Below are 21,085 nucleotides of genomic sequence, written 5' to 3'. Positions count from 1 at the left end.
AACACAGCACTATCAACTTCGATGCCCGTGGGGCACTGACCAAGTTCACCAGAATCACAGAACGTTCTGCACTGCAAGAGAGCCACGGGGCTCATGGAGTCCAGCCCGTCCCGGAGGGGCGCACACGAGGATCGAACGCAGGAGCTGTGCCAGGTACGCCCCGGACACCGCCCGGCCCGGGCACACCGAGGCTGCGCCGCCCCGCCCGCCGGGCCCGCGGGAGCTCCCCGCTCTGCCCCTGCAGGACTCGGCCGCGAAACGCGGTTTGGGCTTCTGCCCCGGGGCTGCGGGAGGCGCCGCACCCTCCCGAAGTACCGGCAGGCCCTCGCCCCCCGCCAGCCTCCGGGCCGGGCGCGGCGCCTCTCGGCCGGGCCCCGTCGGAGAGGGGCGGGCGGCTCGGGGGCACAGCCGGGCAGCGACACGGTGGGGCCGCCAGCGCCTTCTCCTTCAGCGCGGCGGCGGCAGCGCAGGGACACAGACCCTGCGGGCGGCCGGGGCCGGGCTCAGGCCGTGACTGGCTCCCTCAGGCCGAGCCGGGCTCGTCCGGCCGTGACGGAGCTCCCTCAGGCCGGGGCCGGGCTCCCTCAGGCCGGGCCGGGTTCAGGCTGTGACGGAGCTCCCTCAGGCCGGGGCCGGGCTCCCTCAGGCCGGGCCGGGTTCCCTCAGGCCGGGCCGGGCTCCCTCAGGGCCGGGCTCCCTCAGGCCGGGCCGGGCTCCCTCAGGGCCGGGCTCCCTCAGGCCGGGCCGGGCTCCCTCAGGGCCGGGCTCCCTCAGGCCGGGCCGGGCTCCCTCAGGCCGGGCCGGGCTCCCTCAGGGCCGGGCTCCCTCAGGCCGGGCCGAGCTCCCTCAGGCCGGGCCGGGCTCAGGCCGGGCCGGGCTCCCTCAGGCCGGGCCGGGCTCAGGCCGGGGCCGGGCTCAGGCTGTGACGGAGCTCCCTCAGGCCGGGCCGGGCTCCCTCAGGCCGGGGCCGGGCTCAGGCCGGGCTCCCTCAGGCCGGGCCGGGCTCCCTCAGGCCGGGCCGGGCTCAGGCCGGGCCGGGTTCCCTCAGGCCGGGCCGGGCTCCCTCAGGCCGGGCTCCCTCAGGCCGGGCTCCCTCAGGCCGGGGCCGGGCTCAGGCCGGGCCGGGCTCCCTCAGGCCGGGCCGGGCTCCCTCAGGCCGGGGCCGGGCTCAGGCCGGGCCGGGCTCCCTCAGGCCGGGCCGGGCTCCCTCAGGCCGGGGCCGGGCTCCCTCAGGCCGGGCCGGGCTCCCTCAGGGCCGGCGCGGAGCCCGTGGCGCGCGCGCCCCTCCCACGCGAGCCCCTGGCGCGCGGCCCCGCCCCGCGCGGGCGCGGGTTGGCCGCGCGCTGCCGCCCGCGCGGCGGTTGCATCACCCGGGGCGGGGCCGCGCGCGGTGTCGCAATCGGCGCTCGCCGCGCGCACGGTACCGAGCGCGGCCCGCCCGGCCCCTCCCGCCGCTCGCGCCGCTCAGGTAAGCGCGGGGGGCGCGCGCCGGGGCCGCGGCCGCGGCCGCCCCCGCCCGCCGGGCCCGCTCGCAGCGCGTGATGCAATCGGCGGGCGGCCCCGGCGCCCTCCCCTCCCCTCCCCCGGTGAAGTCACGGCTTGGCAGCGCCGGGCACCCCCGCGCCCGCTCGGACGGGGGAGGAGCAGCGCGGCCTCGGCGGGCGGGCGGCCCGAGGAGGGCGGCGGCGGCGCCATGGGCCCGCCGGGGAGGGCCGGGCCGGTCCCGGTGCCCGCGGTCGCTCCCGGCCCGGGGCGGGGGGAGCGAGGCCGCGGCGGGGCGGCTCCGGGGCGGCTCCGGGGCGCCGGGCGGCGGGGCGGAGCGCGCCCGGCCGGGGAGCCCGGGCAGGTGCGGCGGGGTCCGCGAATTCCCGGAGCCCCGGAGGCGAGTTTCACACCGGGGCTTGGGCCGGCAGCGAGCGCCGCGGTGGCGCTGACATCCGGCAGGAAGAGTGGCGGCTCCGTAGCGCTGCCGTGCAGAGCTCATTCGCGAAGTACAAGCTTATAACTGGCAGAACTTTGGGATTTGAGGAGTTGGTTTGTCCTTAGAAATCACAGCTGCCGTTTTATATTCGAAAGACAGTCTTTTGATACCTCCTTGCCTCCTAGTGTTTGGGGTTCTGTCATCTTAAAGTTCATGTTTATGTGTTCCGTTACAGTCTGTGAAGGACTTCAGAGTGTATTTGATTTTTAAGACGTGTATTAAAAATAGAGACTCTGAAATAAATGTGTAAAAGTGATGTTGTCAGCTATGGCAAGAAATGATGGGATTGAGCTACCTAGTGTCGAAAGCATTGTTGCCCAGCCTTGAGTGTGTGAGAGCATCAGCTCCTGCAAACCTGTGAGTGTGAGCCGTGCAGGAGTCGGCCCTCCCATTGTTCAGCAAATGTGTGCTTGGGGTTAGTACAGGGTCATTGGAATCTAGACTTGGATCCTATCAGGGTATTCCTAGTGAAGTCTAAAGGAAGAGAGGCCACCTATTGCTGTTCAGATTGGCATCGATTCTGCATTTGACAAGACAGCTTTGTGAATTTGTGCAATATAGTTATTCTGACTAATGATTGGAATCGCCACAGTCACACCTCGAGAATGGAGCAGAAACACTTTGTATTTTTTGCTACCAAGTTAAAAAACAATACTGATTTGATTGACAAAACAGAAGCACACATTTGGAAGTTAAATGTCTTTATTTCTGTATGTGTGAAAGCAAGTGAAGGCCTTCATTGCTTCATTGGTCCCTGAGGAGTAGTGTGAGACAGTAAGAAACATCTTTCTGCCTGAGAAGACACCTCTTGAGTTACCAGCTATTATGCTGTAGTGGGTGGCCAGCTGGTTTCCTGGGTGGCCAGTTGGTGGCCCAAGGAGAGAACCAGGCAGTTCTAACTGGCCACTGGAAACAGTACCATGTGTTGGGTGGAACCAGCCTAGGGCTGTCGCTGCGCTGAAGCTCATGAGCAGCTTTATGGGAACAAGATGCTGGGAAGCTGGGCTGGCTCTCTGAGGAGTTGTCTCCTGCTGTGCTGGGGCTGGCACACAGCCACAGGACAGCAACCTGTGTGCAGAGCAGCCACAGGACAGCAACCTGTGTGCAGAGCAGCCACAGGACAGCAACCTGTGTGCAGAGCAGCCACAGGACAGCAACCTGTGTGCAGAGGCGTGGGGTGGTACACGGGCTGGGACTGGAGCCCTGTGTGCCTCCCCACCTTCAGGGCCTCTCCCAATGTCCTCACCCTTCTTGAGAGTCCCCTCTGTGTGTCTCACACCTGCTGCCTTTAAATCTCCTTGCAGTCTCTGCTGAAGGATGCCCGTAGCACCTGTTGCTACCTGGGGTAGCTTTCTGACAATTGGTGATGGGCATCCAGCCTCCAAATCACCAGGCAAAAAGGAGTTCCAAGCCTCAGTTGTTGGCGCTCTGTAGCTCCATGGTGCAGTACAGTTAGTGCTACTTTATTCTTTGGAGTGGGACAGGAATCCAGGTGTCACCTGTCCCACTTAAGGGGTCTGGTCATCAGGCCAGATAAGAGCCTGTCTCACTCAAGAAATAGCAATTTAATAAAAATCAAATCAATTCCAGTGGGAAGGAGCTGAGGGAGGTCTGTTCTAGCAAGGCAGGGCTGGAATTCTTGCTTGAGAGGTGTGACACTCATTATCTTCTCTGCTTATATCCATGTACTGCCCAACTAAAATACTCCATTAATATTAGGTTTAATGGGACAAATTGGTTTTTTTTCATTGAAATCTGATAGAGATAGGAAAGAAGTGTTAAAGCAGTATTAAATAGTTTTGATAGCATAGAGAGAAGTAGCACATGCAATCTGGTGATATGAAGAAACTTGTTACATGTCAGGTGGCATTCCTTTGAAGGCAGGACCCACTGTTTTCTCTGTAGTAGCTCATGGGGCACAAAAATCAGATTGTGAAAATGGTGTGGGTTACATAACTGGCCTGTGCAGGTGAACTTTGCAAGCACTGAAATGTGTTGAAGCAGAGGGGACAACAGAGCATTCTGTTTGATTTGGAAAAGGTGTCCAAAATGTACTTGTCAGACACAACCTAAGGGAACTGTGTATGTTTTGAGGGCTGCAGAAATCCTCTATTTTAAAATACAGACAAGGCCAGTGCATACACTTACACCTTGACTAAAAATGTCTGTGCAATTACACATGCACAGCTACTACAACCGGCCCTGCCAGTCTGGTGTTGGGGCACAGGAACACCTTGTTAGCTGGGTATTCAGTTCAACTGCCCAACCTAACTGCTTGTTAGGTCAGGATCTGAGAATGAAACATGGTTTACAAAAGTTGCTTTATGAGTTAAAATTGGGAAAATATTAACACTAAGGTGTTAGACACTATGTATTTAGATTCAGCTCCACAGATGTCAAAAAGTGGTTGTTGATGGTCTCATTCTGCCCTGAAATGGGAAAATGAAAAGATTTCTTTATAAGAAGGGTGTGGGTATACTCATATATCTTCACAAGTGGGAAGACCTCTTGGTGACAGAGAATATTAATTTTGAGAAACATTCAAGCCAAATTTAGTGGGCTTTTCCATGAATGTTATTGAACCACACTCTGCATCAGCTGCATCTCATTGTGGCTCCTTCAACATGAAAGAAAATGTGCCATTGATCTACACAGTTGAATTTTAACAGTTTAATGATAGCCCATCCAAAATTAAAACAACTCAGACTGCTGAGAAAAACAATCAGGAACAGTACACATGAACCTGTGAGTTTAGAAGGATCAATGACACACAGGAGCTCACTACAGACCTCTCACACATCCCTCCAGCCATCAGCCATCCATCTGCTGTTATGGATGCAAGAGGTGTTCCTGGGCTGGAAACTGCCCATCCTGGCAGGCAGCACTGCCCAGCACTGCTGCAGCTCTCGGGTGTTCCTGACACTGCCCATCCTGGCAGGCAGCACTGCCCAGCACTGCTGCAGCTCTCAGGTGTTCCTGACACTGCCCATCCTGGCAGGCAGCACTGCCCTGCTGCTGCAGCTCTCAGGTGTTCCTGACACTGCCCATCCTGGCAGGCAGCACTGCCCAGCACTGCTGCAGCTCTCAGGTGTTCCTGACACTGCCCAGCACTGCTGCAGCTCTCAGGTGTTCCTGACACTGCCCATCCTGGCAGGCAGCACTGCCCTGCTGCTGCAGCTGCTTGCTTTTCTCAGCCCTCTGGAGGATGTGTCACACTGGTCCTGTGATACTGCATGTGTGTGACAGTGCTGGGCTGCACAGCTGCTGCACAGTCTGACATTGGAATAGGATTGATTAGTGCCAGTTAAATGCTTTTCTTCAACATGACAAATCCACACTGATTTGACTGATCACTGAGTATTTTTCATTGGAGCCATAGGTAGGTGTTTCAGGAGCTTAGGACCATCCTGTTGTCCTTCCCCTCTTCTCTCCCAGGCATATAGGAAGTCATCCTGTGAGATGAGAAGAGAAGGGGACCAGCTGTTAGCCTTGCCAGGGCCATGTCCTTGCAGCTGTGGTGGAATCCTCCTTGTGCCACCAGTAGGGCCAGGAGCAGGCTGACCTGAGCAGCGGCAGAACGTGAGTCAGGTGAGAGGATGTCTTGCTCATCAGGATTGGGTGTGCTGGAGAGGAGAGCAGACAATGACCAGTGCACCAACCATGCAGGTGACCTTCTTTGTGGATGAGTCAGCTGTGGTTGCTGTCTTTTGATGGGTGACAGTCCTCTGTTGGAGTGTAGTGATCTACACTGCAATCACCCTGTGCTCCTTTCCCACCTGCTTCATTCATACTGTTCAGGCTCAGCATGCTGCTTGTGGTAGAATGTCACCCAGAACCTTTGCAATGCGCTTTTTTCATATTTATTTTTCCACTCAGTACTAGTAGACCTTAGGACAGCCATAATTTTGAACATCATCTGCAAAACAAGTGCTGTAAGATGGTTGAGAAAAGGTGGACAGACTGAGCACCCTTGCTCCAGAGAAAAGAGATCAGGGAGGAATTTGTCTGCAGATACACCCAGAGATGTGGTCCGAAGAGGACAAGGATCAAATACCCCTGTTGGTCAAGAGTCAGGCTGTTAATAGGTTTAAGCCACAGAAGGAAAACTGCAGTCTGAAAACTTAAGAAAATTGTATAACTGGAGGAAAAGTTAGACAGTGGAACATGTTGCCAAGACAGAGGTTGTGAAACTGGAGATATTTGAGGCTAGGCTAGACACCCATCCATCAGGGATGGCTTTGGAATAACTGAGTGAAGCCAGTGAACAATTCAAACAGCTTGACTAGATGACCCAGTAATAGTCCCATCCAATCCAAATATGTTTGAGACTTCAGAAATGTAGTTGGCAGCTTGTCCACTTCCAGCACAGTTATGATGTATTACTGCCAGATGTGCCATCAGTACTTTATGCTAAAGCCAGTGATGTATAAGATTGTAGCTGAAACCAACATCTTTAATAGCTTCTTTTTTCCCCCTACTAGGTTCAACTTGCTCTTCATCCATGTGAAGATCTGTTGGAATCACCTTCTAGAAAGCCAAGAGTTTTCAGTCTCCTAATATATTCTGTTGTGTCCAAGAACAGCCTGCACAAATGAGCAAGACATCCCAACAGAACACCACCACAGATGCGAGCGGAGTAAGTGTGATTCACACTCAAGCACACTCCAGTGGCCTGCAGCAGGTTCCCCAGCTGGTGCCAGTTAGTCCTGGTGGTGGAGGCAAAGCTGTGCCTCCGAGCAAACAGGGAAAGAAGAGTTCCTTTGTGGATAGAAACAGTGATGAGTACCGTCAGCGCAGAGAGAGGAACAACATGGCAGTGAAAAAGAGCCGCTTAAAGAGCAAGCAGAAGGCACAGGACACACTGCAAAGGGTCAACCAGCTTAAAGAAGAAAATGAACGTTTAGAGGCAAAAATTAAACTCCTGACCAAGGAGCTGAGCGTACTGAAAGACTTGTTCCTTGAGCATGCCCACAATTTTGCAGATAATGTGCAACCTGTTGGCACTGAGACCACCACAACAAATCCAGAGAACAGTGGACAGTAGACACCTGCGACCTTATAAAAAACTTTTGAGCTGCAGCTTGTCTGCAGTGCCCATGCAGTAACCCAGCAAAAACTGTACCTTTAGTCATTGTTTTGTGGAGATTTTCTTCTTGTAAATTTAACACTGAAGATTTGTAACAATTAAACCAGAAACTGGTTAGGGTGTTTTAAATATTTTTCTCCTCAAAGATTTATGCAGATCTGAACTCCTAGCCAACAAGGAATGTAATATTTAGGAGATAACGTTTTCACTGGAATATTTAGTTACCATTTTAGAGTCACATAATGGGAGGAATCCAGCAGGATGGCTCACTGTAATATCAGAAGCTTGTAATTGGATAGAACATCTTTAAATACCTGTTAACATATTTTAGCCCTCTGTTTTTCTCCATTACATATTACAAACTGCAAAGACTGTGGAGAATTTTTGCTTTGTACTTTAAATCTGTAGAATTGAAGTCCTTTGAAGCACCACATAGGTCCCTCCTGTCCAGTTACAGTTGATGGGGAGGTTGTAGTGATAATGAGCTGCGATGCTTACCAGTGTTCACCAGAAAAATAACAATGTGCTCCGACAACATATCCAGGCAGTTGGCCTCCAAATGGCACATGAAGCATCCTGTACAAGAGGCAAAGCAGCACACTGACAAAGCCTTTTATTTAAGCTTGTATTTCATACTGCTCACATAGTGACTGGGGCCTTATGAGAACAAGTTTGTTTTCAGAAAATTTCAAAATGCTACCAAAAAACTGTGCCCTGCAAAATTGCGTTCTTGCTGGGAGGGAGATGTATTGGAGAGAACAAAAAGTGCAGCTTGGCTTAGCAATGGAAGGGGCAGGACAGCAGGTGTTCAGCTGGGATGTATGGATCACTACTGGCTGACGTTAATCTTATAGAAATTTACAGTGATTTTAAAAATAAATGGCCCTAGTAACTGATTAGATGAAATTTCTACAGCCATCATACATCTGTGTGAAGGAATATCTTTAGTCTTGTTTTATTTCCATAGAAGTTTTTCTGTAGCAACCATTTTATTGCTACTGCTTAGTCTTTGCCATGTTCCATAATACAGTGCTATGTGCTATACTGAGGATTTAAACAAAGTAAAGCAGGAACTTTGATGTAACTTTAATTTATTTTAATTTTTAAATATTTCATTGATGGTATGGTTATTTTACATTTAACCTGTGTGTCTGTCTTGTAGATTACTACACTGTATTAATTTCCCTCTTCCACTACCTTTGTCCATAGATTAATTTGGAGGATGCTTATTTGCTTTGTATCAGCACTTAGGAAAAAAACTTGGATGTTATCTCTATGAAGATATTGTTAGAGAATGAAACCTTGAAAAGTTCTTTTTTGAATTTAAACTTTTAATACATGTGGAAAACTTTTATGGATTGTTTTGGATTATGTTAGACTTTTTAATATGTTTTTTTTCATTCTAACTGCATCTGAAGTTGGTAGGGTTGAAATACCAGAAGCTAATAAAAATGTTTTGCTTGTAGTAGCCTCATTTTCCCCATCCCTTTTCTATTCCCCTCAAGTGCAGAATTGCCCAAGTCACACAACTGTCTTGGAGACATCAGTGCAGTAGTCTGTGTTCCCCTCTTTCACTCAGGTTTCTGCTCCATGGAAGCAATCAGAAACTCACTACAGTTTTTTCTAAATGTCTGATTTAACAAAGAAGGCAAAAAAAAAAATTAAAACTGAAAATATATTGCATTTAGATGGGTGGGGTGGGCACAGGGGAAGAGAAGCAGAACACCAAAAATTGCAAGGACAAAGATGACCTGAAGGCATCTCCTTCGTTAACTGCAGGTCCCCTGGTGGAAAGGCCAGCACTGATCTCTTCCCTGCTTGTCTGACCCGTGCACTGGGACTGGGGCCTTCCTCCACCAGTTTGAACTGGGGCTGCAAATCCTGGCTTTGCTTGTGATTTTGGTGGGAATGATTTCTGAGATCTCCTGTGAGCGAGGGCGATCCTCTCCAGGTGACTTTTCCACCTGTTGCTCTTGACAGCTCTGATCACCTTTCCTTCATGTTTAAAACCACTGAGTTATGAAAGTAATTTGTTTGGAAAATGAAATTTCTGGTTTATCAGCCTCTGCACTGTTTTTTTTTTTTGTTGTTATTTTTTTTACTGATGCTGTGGTTTAAGCCCAAATGAAAATAAACCCCACGCAGCCACACCCAACCCCCTCAGGTGAGAGAGATGAAATGCAGATTAGGGGTTGAGATAACAATTTACTGTTACTGGAACAATTTACAATTTAACAGCAACCAGATGAGAAAATCAGTGCCAGCAACACCCCCAGTGCCAGCAGCTGTGGCAGAGGCCATGGCCCAAGGGACTCAGGGCCAGGGCCAGGAGTGACCCAAGGCGGCCGCAGCCTCTGCTTGGCACCTGGGACTTGTCCCCACTGCCGGGCCACAGGGGACAGCCCAGGGGACAGCCCTGGCACGGGGACAGCCCCGGCACGGGGACAGCCACCCCAGCACAGGGACAGCCACCCCAGCACAGGGACAGCGATCCCTGGCCATGGGGACAGCGATCCCTGGCCATGGGGACAGCCACCCCAGCACGGGGACAGCCACCCCAGCACAGGGACAGCTCTGGCACAGGGACAGCCACCCCAGCACAGGGGACAGCCACTCCAGCACAGGGGACAGCCCCGGCACGGGGACAGCCACCCCAGCACAGGGGACAGCCACTCCAGCACAGGGACAGCTCTGGCACAGGGACAGCCACCCCAGCACAGGGACAGCGATCCCTGGCCATGGGGACAGCGATCCCTGGCCTTGGGGACAGCCACCCCAGCACAGGGACAGCCACCCCAGCACAGGGACAGCCCCGGCGCGGGGACAGCCACCCCAGCACAGGGACAGCCCTGGCACGGGGACAGCCACCCCAGCACAGGGACAGCCACCCCGGCACGGGGACAGCCACCCCAGCACGGGGACAGTGATCCCTGGCCTTGGGGACAGCCACCCCAGCACAGGGGACAGCCACCCTGGCACGGGGACAGCCACCCCAGCACAGGGGACAGTGATCCCCGGCCTTGGGGACAGCCACCCCGGCACGGGGACAGCCCCGGCGCGGGGACAGCCACCCCAGCACAGGGACAGCCACCCCAACATGGGGACAGCTATCCCTGGCCATGGGGACAGCGATCCCTGGCCTTGGGGACAGCCACCCCAGCATGGGGACAGTGATCCCCGGCACAGGGGACAGCGATCCCTGGCCTTGAGGACAGCCACCCTGGCACGGGGACAGCCACCCCAGCCTTGGGGACAGCCACCCTGGCCTTGGGGACAGCCACCCTGGCATGGGGACAGTGATCCTTGGCCTTGGGGACAGCGAGACTGCCAAGCCGACCTGGCCTTGGGGACAGCAGGACAGCGATCCCTGGCCTTGGGGATACTGGGACAAGGATCCCTGGCCTTGGGGACACCAGGACAATGATCCTTGACCTTGGTGGCACCAGGACAAGGCTCCCTGCCCTGGGCTGGTACTGGAACAAGGATCCCTGTCCTTGACTGGCACTGGGACAATGATCCTTGTCCCCAGCTGGCAGCAGGACAAGGCCCGGGAGGAGCAGTGGCTCTGTGCAGCACCTCAGTGTCGTGACTGTAACAAATCCATGTTTTAGCGTGCTCCAGTGAGAGGCTGCAAGAAAGGCTCAGGCTTATTCCAAGCCCCCTCCTGCCAAAGCAGCTCCAAGGAGCAAGGCTCGTTTCTCCCAAAGTGAAGCAGCCCAGGCTGTGCAGCAGCAAAGTACCCCCATCACACCCCTCTGCTGCAGGGCACAGAAAATTTCAGTGTAGTCCTATAAAAGTTAAGATTTTCCTTTTGACACATTATTCTTAAGTCTGTGACAGAATCCAGTGCCTGTCAGTACACAAGGAGTTACAGCACCACATATTTCACCAGGAAAGGAGATTCCCATTTTCTCACTGTCCCCCTAAGGGAAGGGGTCTCCTCTAGCCCCAGCGAGCACTGGGAGGCTGCACTCCTTTAAGAACCCCTGCAGCTGCAGCAGGGTAATTGGCAGGTAAATTCAGAGTGCACCCAACCCCAGGGAGCTCAAGTAATTTGCTGGAGCAACTTCCATGCATCGTTTCAGAAGCGCTCAGACGTTTCTAAACACACAAATTTGCTGGGCATAAGACACGTTCTGTTACTTCGGTGCCAATTCTATCCAGTCTGTGCCAAGGGGAAAAGGCATTTGAGAAAACATGATGGAATATAAAATACCATGATGTAGTCAAAAAGAAAATTTGCCATAACCTGTACTTTCACCCCATTAATACACTTAAAATTATTAAACACCACTTTTTAAAGTATTAAATATCACTGTGCCTGTGGCAAGCACATTTCTCTCCCTCTCAGGATTTTTCATAGAGGTGCACAGAGAGAAATGAAAGAGAAAACAATTTCTATTTCTGCTCCTTGTTTTTCCTATGTGGAATGTGTCTGGAGGATTGTTTACCTGGAGTGAGTGCTTGGTTGGATTCTGGTGAGGATTGTTTGAGCCTGGTGGCCAATCCAACCCACCTGGGGCTGGACTCTCAGAGGGGGTCACGAGTTGTGTTGGGGTTAGAGTCAGAGAAAGTAGTATGTAGTTTTAGTATGCTCCTTTTAAATAGTATATTAATGTATTTTAGCATAGTTATAATAAAGAAATCATTCAGCCTTCTGAATGGAGTCAGACATCATCATTTATTCCCATTGGGTTTGCCTGCATTTACAATATTTGGCTTTTAAAAAAAGGTTTATTCTTCCTCCCCTCCCCAATTTAGGAAAAAAGGTCTAATTCACTTTTCGCTTAAGTGGATAAAAATGATCATAATTACGGAACAGCTCTGGAAGGAAGGATGAAATTTATATTCACCAAGTTCATGGGGCTGATGATGAAGGAGAACGGAGAGGGTGGCCCATGGCAGACGGAGCGCACGGCCGTGCTGGGCAGGGAGCGGGCACGGGGCGGCGGCCGGGTCAGGAGCAGCAGAACCGGCTCCAGAGCAGAACCGGCTCCAGAGCAGAACCGGCTCCAGAGCAGAACCAGCTCCGCAGCAGAACCGGCTCTGCAGCAGAACCGGCTCCAGAGCAGAATCGGCTCCAGAGCAGAACGGGCTCCAGAGCAGAACCGGCTCCAGAGCAGAACGGGCTCCAGAGCAGAACGGGCTCCAGAGCAGAACCGGCTCCAGAGCAGAACCGGCTCCGCAGCAGAACGTGCTCCAGAGCAGAACTGGCTCCAGAGCAGAACGGGCTCCGCAGCAGAACGGGCTCCGGAGCAGAACGGGCTCCGCAGCAGAACCGGCTCCAGAGCAGAACCGGCTCCAGAGCAGAACTGGCTCTGCAGCAGAACCGGCTCCAGAGCAGAACCGGCTCCAGAGCAGAACCGGCTCCGCAGCAGAACCGGCTCCAGAGCAGAACCGGCTCCAGAGCAGAACTGGCTCTGCAGCAGAACCGGCTCCAGAGCAGAACGGGCTCCAGAGCAGAACCGGCTCCAGAGCAGAACTGGCTCCACTGCAGAACCGGCTCCGCAGCAGAACGGGCTCCGGAGCAGAACCGGCTCCAGAGCAGAACCGGCTCCACTGCAGAACCAGCTCCACAGCAGAACCGGCTCTGCTCCTGCAGGGCCCGCGCTGCCACTCCTGCTCCTGCCAGCGCCCCGCACGGGCGGGGAAGGCCGCCCAGCCACACGGGGTGATGGCTCAGCTGGAACAGTTCCAAACTCTCCTTTGCAAAGGTGAGGAGTGTTCCTATCAAACAGTACCTGCTGTGGAACCCAAGCAGCGGCAGGTTTCAGCGTCCAAAGCAGTGAGCCACTCCCCGGGCGTGTTCACAGCCTGCCACGGGAAAACACTCGGCTGTGGAGGGAACGGGGCTGAGGCCATGGGCCCCCGTTTTCACTGAAAAAAACTCAGTTTTGGGGGCAGATAAGTTCCGAGCAATGCCAGAATAGTCTCTGTGTTCTCATATCTGCAAGGCTACCAAAGCAAAGCCTGATGTCCCGTGCAGGTACTGGGTTTCAGAGGTGGAAAAATCCAGTCAGCACAGCAGGAACATCAATGCAGCAGCACATACAAGCTTCTGATCTGAAACGTCCCTTCCTGGAAAAACTATTTCCCTTCACAGTCAAGAATTCATGCACTTGCCTTCTACAAAGCAATGTCAAGAAACCGCTAAAAAAAACCCGAAAATTGGCTTATTTATTAATTGAGTGACATTCATGAAGTCCTCTGGATTGTTTCACAATGTATCTTTGTTCTCCCACATGAAGTTTCCTACATAGCAGTGGATCACCAAGCTGTGGGGAATAAAGCACAGGCTCTTGTCACACAGACCAACCTGCTTAGCAAAAGGAGTTCCCCTAGAGCAGTGCATCTGATTTGTGAGGAAATGATTTCAGGCCTAAGTGCAGTGCTGGGGCAGGCGCCAAGGCGGTGGCAGTGGTTTCTGACAGCACCCAGCCCATGCTGTGCTGTGCCCCCCATGTGAGACAGGAGCTCACAGTCTGTCCCTCTGCCTGCAGCTCAGTGCCCTGGTGTGAGCAACAGAGCTGAGCTGCTCACACCAAGGTGCTGAGACATCAGTGGGAAATCCTCACCTGGCAGGCACTGAGACTCAGAAAGGCCCTGATGCTCTGCTGTGGCTTCAGCTCCCTCTAAAACACAGCAGAGGGACGTTCAGAAGTGGCTTTGCAATCAAACTTCAACAGGATCTGAACACTGAACAGGAGTTTTGATGTGTATGTAGAGTGAGAAAGATTATATTTATGTAGTTACCAGCACCTAGTGCTATTTTATGATGCAAGAAATGTATTTATTATCCTGCAAGCTGATGAATACCTGCAGTAAAAAAAAGTTCTCCTGGTAATTTACATCTTGCATGAGTGGAAAATAATTTTGTGACCAATATTAATATGTATGTAAGGTATCCAAATAATATTTACATTATTTCATTCTGAACTAACACTGAGCAGTTAAAAATAACTCTATCATGCTGCACAGCATATTCTGCTCAATGACCATGAGCCCTGCAGCAAAGATATTCCCCCTTCTTTCAACTTTTAAGGGTCATGAACACCATAGCAATCTGTGTTTTTAAGGAACAAATAGATGAACAGATCTAATGAGCATGGGGCTATGTGTGAAGGATCAGTACAGCCACTGTCCAGAGCAGAAAACTCTGGCTAGAGAAGGGTCAAAGTTTGAAGAGCACAAATTGATAGTAGGATCAGATAAAGAAGCAGGAACTGGAGCAGAAAAGCATAATGACCACAAAGTTGTGGACACAAATGATGCCAAGGTGAATTTTAATAAAAATTTGATTCTGCTTAGTACATAGATACAGATCCATAAGAAAAATATGCCATTATGTCCACTGAGAACAACTGATTTTCATTTTTGTTCTTCACAGCACTTGTGATGGAGTTTAAAAAAGGACTTAAGTGTTTACAATTGCTCATAGCTTTCAGATAATCCATTTGGTGTTTTAGAGTCCTAATCATCAAAATTCAGATTTAATTGCAAGATACAATCTGAGCTGAGATCTGACAGAAGTGTAAAATCCATTGATAAGGCAGCAGGGTTATTTGGCTGCCACTTGGTCCCATAAACTGCTGACTGCAAGCAGCAGTTGAGTTACCTGGGCCTTCTACCTTCATTTTTAATGCATGAATTTTTCCAGCTAGTAGCCTGCCTGCCTCTCTTGCTATTAACAATTGGATGCATTTTATTTAATATACCGCAGAATGATGACTGATTTGTTGAGGCAGTAAGCATCATCCTCAAGTTTACTTCTTTTGGCTGGAGAGGCAGTCAAACGATTTGGCACTGCTCTGGCCTTCTGCCATGAAAGCCTCTATTTCTTCCACAGTCCGTGGCACACAGGTGAGCAGCTCCATGCCCGTGGCTGTCACCACGATGTCGTCCTCGATCCGCACCTGCACAGGGAGCACACGGTCACAGGGCGCTCAGATGGGGTGAGAAGCACGTCAGGCAGCAGCAGCAGCAGCAGCAGCAGGAGCAGCAGCAGCAGCAGCAGCAGCAGCAGCAGCAGCGAGGGCACAAGGTGCTGCTGCAACCCAGGCAGAGCATCACACTGCAAGCACGCAATTGCCACCCCTGCACCTTGGCACGGGGCTCTGCAGGCTCCAACTCCCCCTGGCCCACTGGCCCCTGCCACCACCCTGCCAGGACCACACCAGCTTCGTGGTGACCCCCGGTGTGCTGGTGGCCCCTCAGGTGTCCCTGCTGCAGTGGGTACACCAAGGGCAGTCTGAGCAAGGTCTGCAGCAGTGAGTTCATGCTGCATCATTCTACAGGGCCAGTAAGTCTCAAGCCCCTGACAGCAGGAGCAGTAAAAAGAACATTCTTCCCTGGGTTTGCAGCACTTGCCTTGCTAGGGACAAGCCTCCTGATGCCCACAGTTATCTGCTCTCAAAGCTCTCCTGTTTCTGAGCTGAAATTCAGGTAGTTTCTCTTTGCACTTAAAACTTTTCTCTAAACACAATAAACTTTCAAAGTGAAACTTTGCAAATTAAATAGCTTGTAGCTGATATTCCAAACATTTAATTTTGAGCTTATTAGAAAGTTTTTCAACTCTTGCTATTAAAATGAAAAGTGTGCTCCGTTTCTTTTTGTCTCTAATCTCTTCTTACTAGTAAATGTGCCTACACAGTCATTCCTGTTATCTTATCAGAAAAATGTTGCTAAGTTGCTAAGCTGCTAAGCTGCAATAAAAGCAATTTTAGTAAGGTGCAAATCCAAAAGAACACAAACCCTGGGTACTCCTACCTTACAATTGCTTTAATTGTTTCTGACCTCTTGACATTTTCAACTAAAAATAAAGCTGGTTAACATTTGTACTTCTGATTGCAAAATAATCCATTTGTTCAAACAGAATGAGTCATCCAGTCCTTATTAAACTGTTTAATGATGTCTTTGCCAGATTATTTCTTTTACTTGGTATCAAGTTAAGTGTATTATAATACAGAATTAAATAAACAAATTAAGTTTACACATTTGTTTTGGACAGCTGTAAATTTGAAAGCTGTGAGGCTCTGTATGCTCAGTGTGCCTGAAAGGCTGGTGCCTTGCTGCAGAAGAGATCAGCAACACATGCAATGAATGACTCTGCACTTGGGCAGAATTTATCTGGATGGGCTTTTTGATTCACTGCTTCAAATTTGACTGCTGAGCAAAACATAACCCAAGGATTCAGCAGGAGGGCCCCATTGCATCCAAAGGCAAATCCTGCCATATGCCTGTCCTTTTGGGCCTGGGCAGAGCATTCCTGGGTGGACCAGTCCCTGCCAAAAACCTGATGGTACCAGACTAACCCTGCAGGAGTGCCAGAATCCAGGGACAGACCTGGTAAGGTGGCAAAAGCCAAAGCATCACATTGGCAAGCCCAGCCAGTGAAAATGGAGCTGAACACAGTGATGATGTGGAAAGTGAAAATGTCAGTGCAAAAGTAAGTCTGAGAGCAGAGGGAAAGGCAGACAAAGCTAGAACTGACTCTGCTGGCAGAGAGAGCCTTTTCCCAAGCACTGCCTGCTTCACAAACCTCCCCAAGCTTGAGCTGAAATTCCCCAGCTACAGCAACGTATCAGTCACAATTCAGCCTCTTGACCAGTAACGTTAGCAAAAAACCAAGAAAAATGGTTTGTGTTTTCCAGTAGAGCATTTAATGCCTTCACAAATACCTCTGCACTCTTTGGGAGGATGGACTGACTTAAAAGCAGAGCAGATGAAAGCTAGACTACAGTGGGGAAGAGCAAGTGGGACAAGGTGTCTGTCCATGCGGTTCTCTACAGAGGCCACAAGAGAAAATCAGGATGGGGAAGGAGCTGGGAAATAGTTAGGAGTCATGAAAGGACTAAAGAAAGGCAGGTACAGTGAGGTGAGAGAGGACTGACAAATAATGGAGAAAGAGAGCTGGGACTGGCTAAGGAGTCAGGTAGGGAGATCCTGGTGGAGGAGAGAAGTGAGACATCCTGAATGAGGAGAGCACAGAGGGGCTGGAGCTGCCAGAGCAGGGAACTGAGAGTGACCAAAGGAGGAGGATGAGGGCCAGGCCCTGTGACTCCTTGTATAGGAGGAGCATTGCTAGGAGGTCATACAATCCATGCACTTCTGTCATCTGCTGTAAAAACTGGGAGAGCCAGTACTGCAACATCAGCCTGCTCAGCATCAGCACCTCCAAATGGTCTTTGGGATGTGAATGGAAGCACACAGAACCACTGGCCCCCTGGGACCACCCACCACTCCCTAGGAACACTTTCCCCTGGATCTAATCCTTCTTCTGCTGGATGAATCTCACCTGAAATGGATGCTTGCCATAAGAGAGAAGTCAGATTTCCCACTTTCAGTGCATTTTTTTTCCTTTGCCTAAAAGCAACATGAGTGCAGAGAAAAAGGCACTCAAGGAGATGGAAATGGTTTCATTTGCTCTTTTTCTTCACATCCTCCATGCTTCACCCTGAGTTTAAACTCAGCAGCAGCAAGAAGCAGCTTCAGAGAACCTGCAAAACCTTCCCCACAGGAGAGCCTGTCATTTGGTCTTGTCTCCTGTCCAAATGGACAAAAGATGCTGGATCTCTCTGGCAAGGCTCACTGGTTTGGGACTGCCTTTCCCAGAGGGGGCCCGTGGTTATGAAACTTGCTCTCAGAGCTGTCCCTGTTTGCAGGCTCTCAGTTCATTAGTACTGCTTGTTTCAGGGCTACAGAGTGGTTTGGAGTTGGGCACTGAAGTGCGAGGCTCACTGCACCCCCAGCTTTCAGTGTGCTCTGCAAAAACCTAGGGGAGGCTTTACTTTCTTGATATGAAATGGCAGACTTCAAAAAACCACTCCTGTGAAGATGCAGTGGCCAGGAATGCCAGGACTGCTCCAAAAAAGCTTTTTTCTTATCAAGGGTAGTGGCATGATCTGTCTGGATAGACCTGATTGCACAACTGCCTCACACCAGCAACAGGCCATCACGTGGCTCGACTCAATGGTCCCAACTCTGTCCCAAAGCAGGGCTGGGGGCACAGCCAAGGACAGCACAGGAGTTAAATACCAGGGCTGCTGTCAGCTCTGTACAGCCTCGCACTTTGTCCTGACTTACTAATACAGTCATGCTCCCCAGAGCCTCCTGTGTTACCTTCCAAGGGAAACAGCACTGAAGCACTTACTGATTTCTTTTGGATGATAATATATATTTGTATTTGGATTTTGACAATCAAGAAACTATTTTGGCCAATTAAATAATCCAGATTTGCATGATGACAGATCCCAGATGGTAAAAAAGGCAACTGATGAAATGTCCCCATTTTAAAAAAGTCTATTGATCATTTGTTTGATTATGGCTGCGGAAAGCAGCAACATTATCACTGCAAAGACCTTAGAGTGGGACACTTGCCTGGAAATGTGACAGGATGTGGCCACACATGGGACCATCCAAAGCAGATGAACACAGATCCAGCTAGAGGACCTGTGGGTCTGTTCCTACAGCTGGTGTCCTACAGAAGCAGCTGTGTGCAGCCAAGGGAACTTATTTCAACTCAGCCATCGACTTCCCAATAATTTTTAATAGAACAAACTTATCCTCAGCACAGTTTGACTTCTGTATCTCAGAGGGACTGGGTAGGAAACAGAGCTGCTGCATCAAACCCAGGGTGCTGGGCTGGGGAAGGCACTTTCCTGCTGTTCCACACAGTGGCTCTGCCAAGGTGTTTTCTGCAGAGGCCTAAAGGCTCTGAGCTCAATGAATCTCATCCCACGCTATAGTCTTCTTGGCACAAGCAGGTTTCATTCACAACCAAGTCCTCATGCCAAGAGAGCCTTTATTTTAAATGTCCACATTTAAATGTTCACACTTTTATAGAAGAGGATCAGTATCAGTAGGGTGAGGCCTTGTATTTTATCAGATTAACTGATACAGATGAGAAAAAAGCCTCAGGTGCCCAGTCCCTTCTCCAGGCTCAAAAAGAAGCATTAAACTATAAGCTAAATACAGGTTAAAAACAGCTGGTCTTACTTTAACCTAAATATTTTAGTTAGACAAGAGAAAAGGGTTAAAGAAGGTTTATAATCACCCAGCAGTAGTTTTTGGGTTGTCTACACCTATCACTTCCCTTAGAAGAACTTTAAAAGGAAGTTAAGTATGTTTCCTATGAAAACTTTTGAATAATTTCATTTCACAATACAAATTCACCATAAACTCAGAAACAGAGCCTAATCTTCTGAAAAACAAAAATCAGGACAGAGACAACGATATGACTCTGAACCAAAGGCAGGAGCACTTATATATCTTGCTCTTTATTTGGTTTAGCCTCTGAGTAAGGGAGGTACTATTGCTTTGAAACATATTGTAATACTAGTGGATCTTCAAGTCCTGGTCTTTGTAAATCTGTTTAATTTTTAAATGAGAAAAATCTGTAAATGAAAGAAAGTAATGCATTTAACACCCATCTGTCTTTCAGCATTTTCTCGAAGTTGCATAGTTTTCAGATATTAAGTCTAGTGCTAGTTCTACAAATCCTAGGGAAAAATAAAGCCTGAACAGAGATTGAATGTGTAAGGCCAAAGAAAGACTGAATGGCTTTACTGTGTCTTTGAGAAAACATCATATGTACTGCACGAATCCATAATCAGCTTATGAAGAATGGAAATGTCAAACCCTGAAGGGCAGCATTTGGAGCTGGCATTTCCCCTTCCCTGAGGATTCAGCTGCTTTTCCTGAGCAATACATACAACTGTATGCACATCCCTCTATTTGCACATCTGTGTTTATTCAGGAGCGTGTGGGGCAGAGTCCAGGCAGAGCAAAGGTGCCCTGGGCCAGGCACTGTGCCAGCATCCAGCAGCAGCCCTTGTCCCACAGGATTTATGACCTCGGTAAACTGGACCTTGCTTTTGCAGATGGAGAACTGGAGTACACGTGACTGAAACGTCCCCAAATCGGCCGAGGAAGTTTGTGAAGGATGAACTCAACAGTAAAGAGTGTAGGGCTCCAGACAGGCACCATCCCCCGAGCACTGCTTGCTTCCCCCTGGAGGGATGTGCCCCTGGCCCAGCAGAGGCAGAAGGCTGCAGTTTGGGGGTCCCTGAGCAGCAGGGACAGCCCCAGGGCTGTGCAGCAGGGGCTGGCTGAGCACCTGTCCCAGCAGCACAGGGAGCCACAGACTGCACCAACTCTTCTTCCCTGCTCCTGCACCTTCCACAATCTCCTCATGGCTACCTCCAGCCAGCACAAATTACAATAAATGGCTCATCCTGCCCTTTCTGGCCCACTACAAGAGCTTTGCTTCTCAATGCAGAGACTTGTCACAGTCAAGAAAACCACTGAAAGCCCAAAAAAGACCTGAATTCAAAGTGAATTTATGAAAAATCCACAAATTCCCTGTGCAGACAGACTTACTTAGAATTACGGTGGTGTTACTTCAGTGAATGTTAGTTCATTTTTGAAGTGAATTACACTAAACCAAATTAAGAACATTTTAATTAGTGCTGAGCTCTGCAGAGAGAAACAGGCAACTTATTTCCTTTTGTAGAATGTGTTTTACTTTTCCACTTAAAGGAAGATTGGACTGGCTGTAGCGAACTCTTCAGCTAGAACTGACACCAATAGTAGCCCCTGTTAATATTTGTCAGTAAAAAAACTGGGCTTTACAAGATCTTTTTTAATCCCATAGAAACAAAATTTTCTGGCATGCTTTTGTGAGAAATAATCACTCTGACTAGAATGAAAAAAAAACTAGAATGAAACATTTTGTTCATAACTGAGCACTCTACACAGTGCAAATTGCATCTTCTTTTTATGCAGAATCAAGTCAGAATGGTAAAGATGGAAAAACTTATTTTGATTGTGCTATAATTCAGCTTTTGTGAAGAATTCAAAAATATTCAGATGTATTCCAGTCTTAGATTTTATTTTCATTCTTCTCCTGGACAAAATCAACTGACAACATCTGGCTCAGGGTATGTGTGTATTATTATTTTTTCTCTCTAAGTAAAATGTATTGTTCACAGGGGGATCAGAGCTTTAGATTTTTGCTCAAT

General features: G+C 50.2%; 2 protein-coding genes across 9 annotated transcripts in view; one reads left to right on the top strand and one right to left on the bottom strand.

The window, feature by feature from the left end:
- Window positions 1-18: 18 nt before the first annotated feature.
- On the top strand, window positions 19-8,535 carry CEBPG (CCAAT enhancer binding protein gamma). 3 transcript variants are annotated; one of them, XM_085589439.1, is made up of 2 exons: window positions 19-153; window positions 6,463-8,535. In XM_085589439.1, exon 2 carries the CDS (start codon window positions 6,573-6,575, stop codon window positions 7,023-7,025), a length of 453 nt encoding a protein of 150 aa, XP_085445565.1. In that variant the 5' UTR covers window positions 19-153; window positions 6,463-6,572; the 3' UTR covers window positions 7,026-8,535. The 3 variants fall into 3 exon arrangements, with proteins under 3 accessions (XP_085445565.1, XP_077642389.1, XP_077642390.1); XM_077786263.2 differs by lacking the exon at window positions 19-153 and adding an exon at window positions 1,393-1,468; XM_077786264.2 differs by lacking the exon at window positions 19-153 and adding an exon at window positions 5,079-5,569.
- Window positions 8,536-14,320: 5,785 nt separating this feature from the next.
- Window positions 14,321-21,085, bottom strand: part of PEPD (peptidase D) — a 199,672-nt gene continuing 192,907 nt past the window's right edge. For 4 of the 6 annotated variants that reach the window (XM_085589437.1, XM_085589434.1, XM_021536683.3 and 1 more), the window contains one exon: window positions 14,321-14,980. In XM_085589437.1, coding sequence (XP_085445563.1) covers window positions 14,831-14,980 — 150 coding nt within the window. In that variant the 3' untranslated portion in view covers window positions 14,321-14,830. Of the gene's footprint in view, window positions 14,981-17,361; window positions 17,430-21,085 lie in introns of all 6 variants that reach the window. The other 2 variants (XM_085589435.1, XM_085589436.1) reach the window with 1 other exon arrangement.

Source organism: Lonchura striata, chromosome 11 (genome assembly GCF_050655825.1).
Source record: "Lonchura striata isolate lonStrDom1 chromosome 11, ASM5065582v1, whole genome shotgun sequence".
NCBI lineage: Eukaryota > Metazoa > Chordata > Aves > Passeriformes > Estrildidae > Lonchura > Lonchura striata.
Note: the sequence above shows the minus strand (reverse complement) of the source record. Positions and strands in the feature narration are given on the sequence as shown.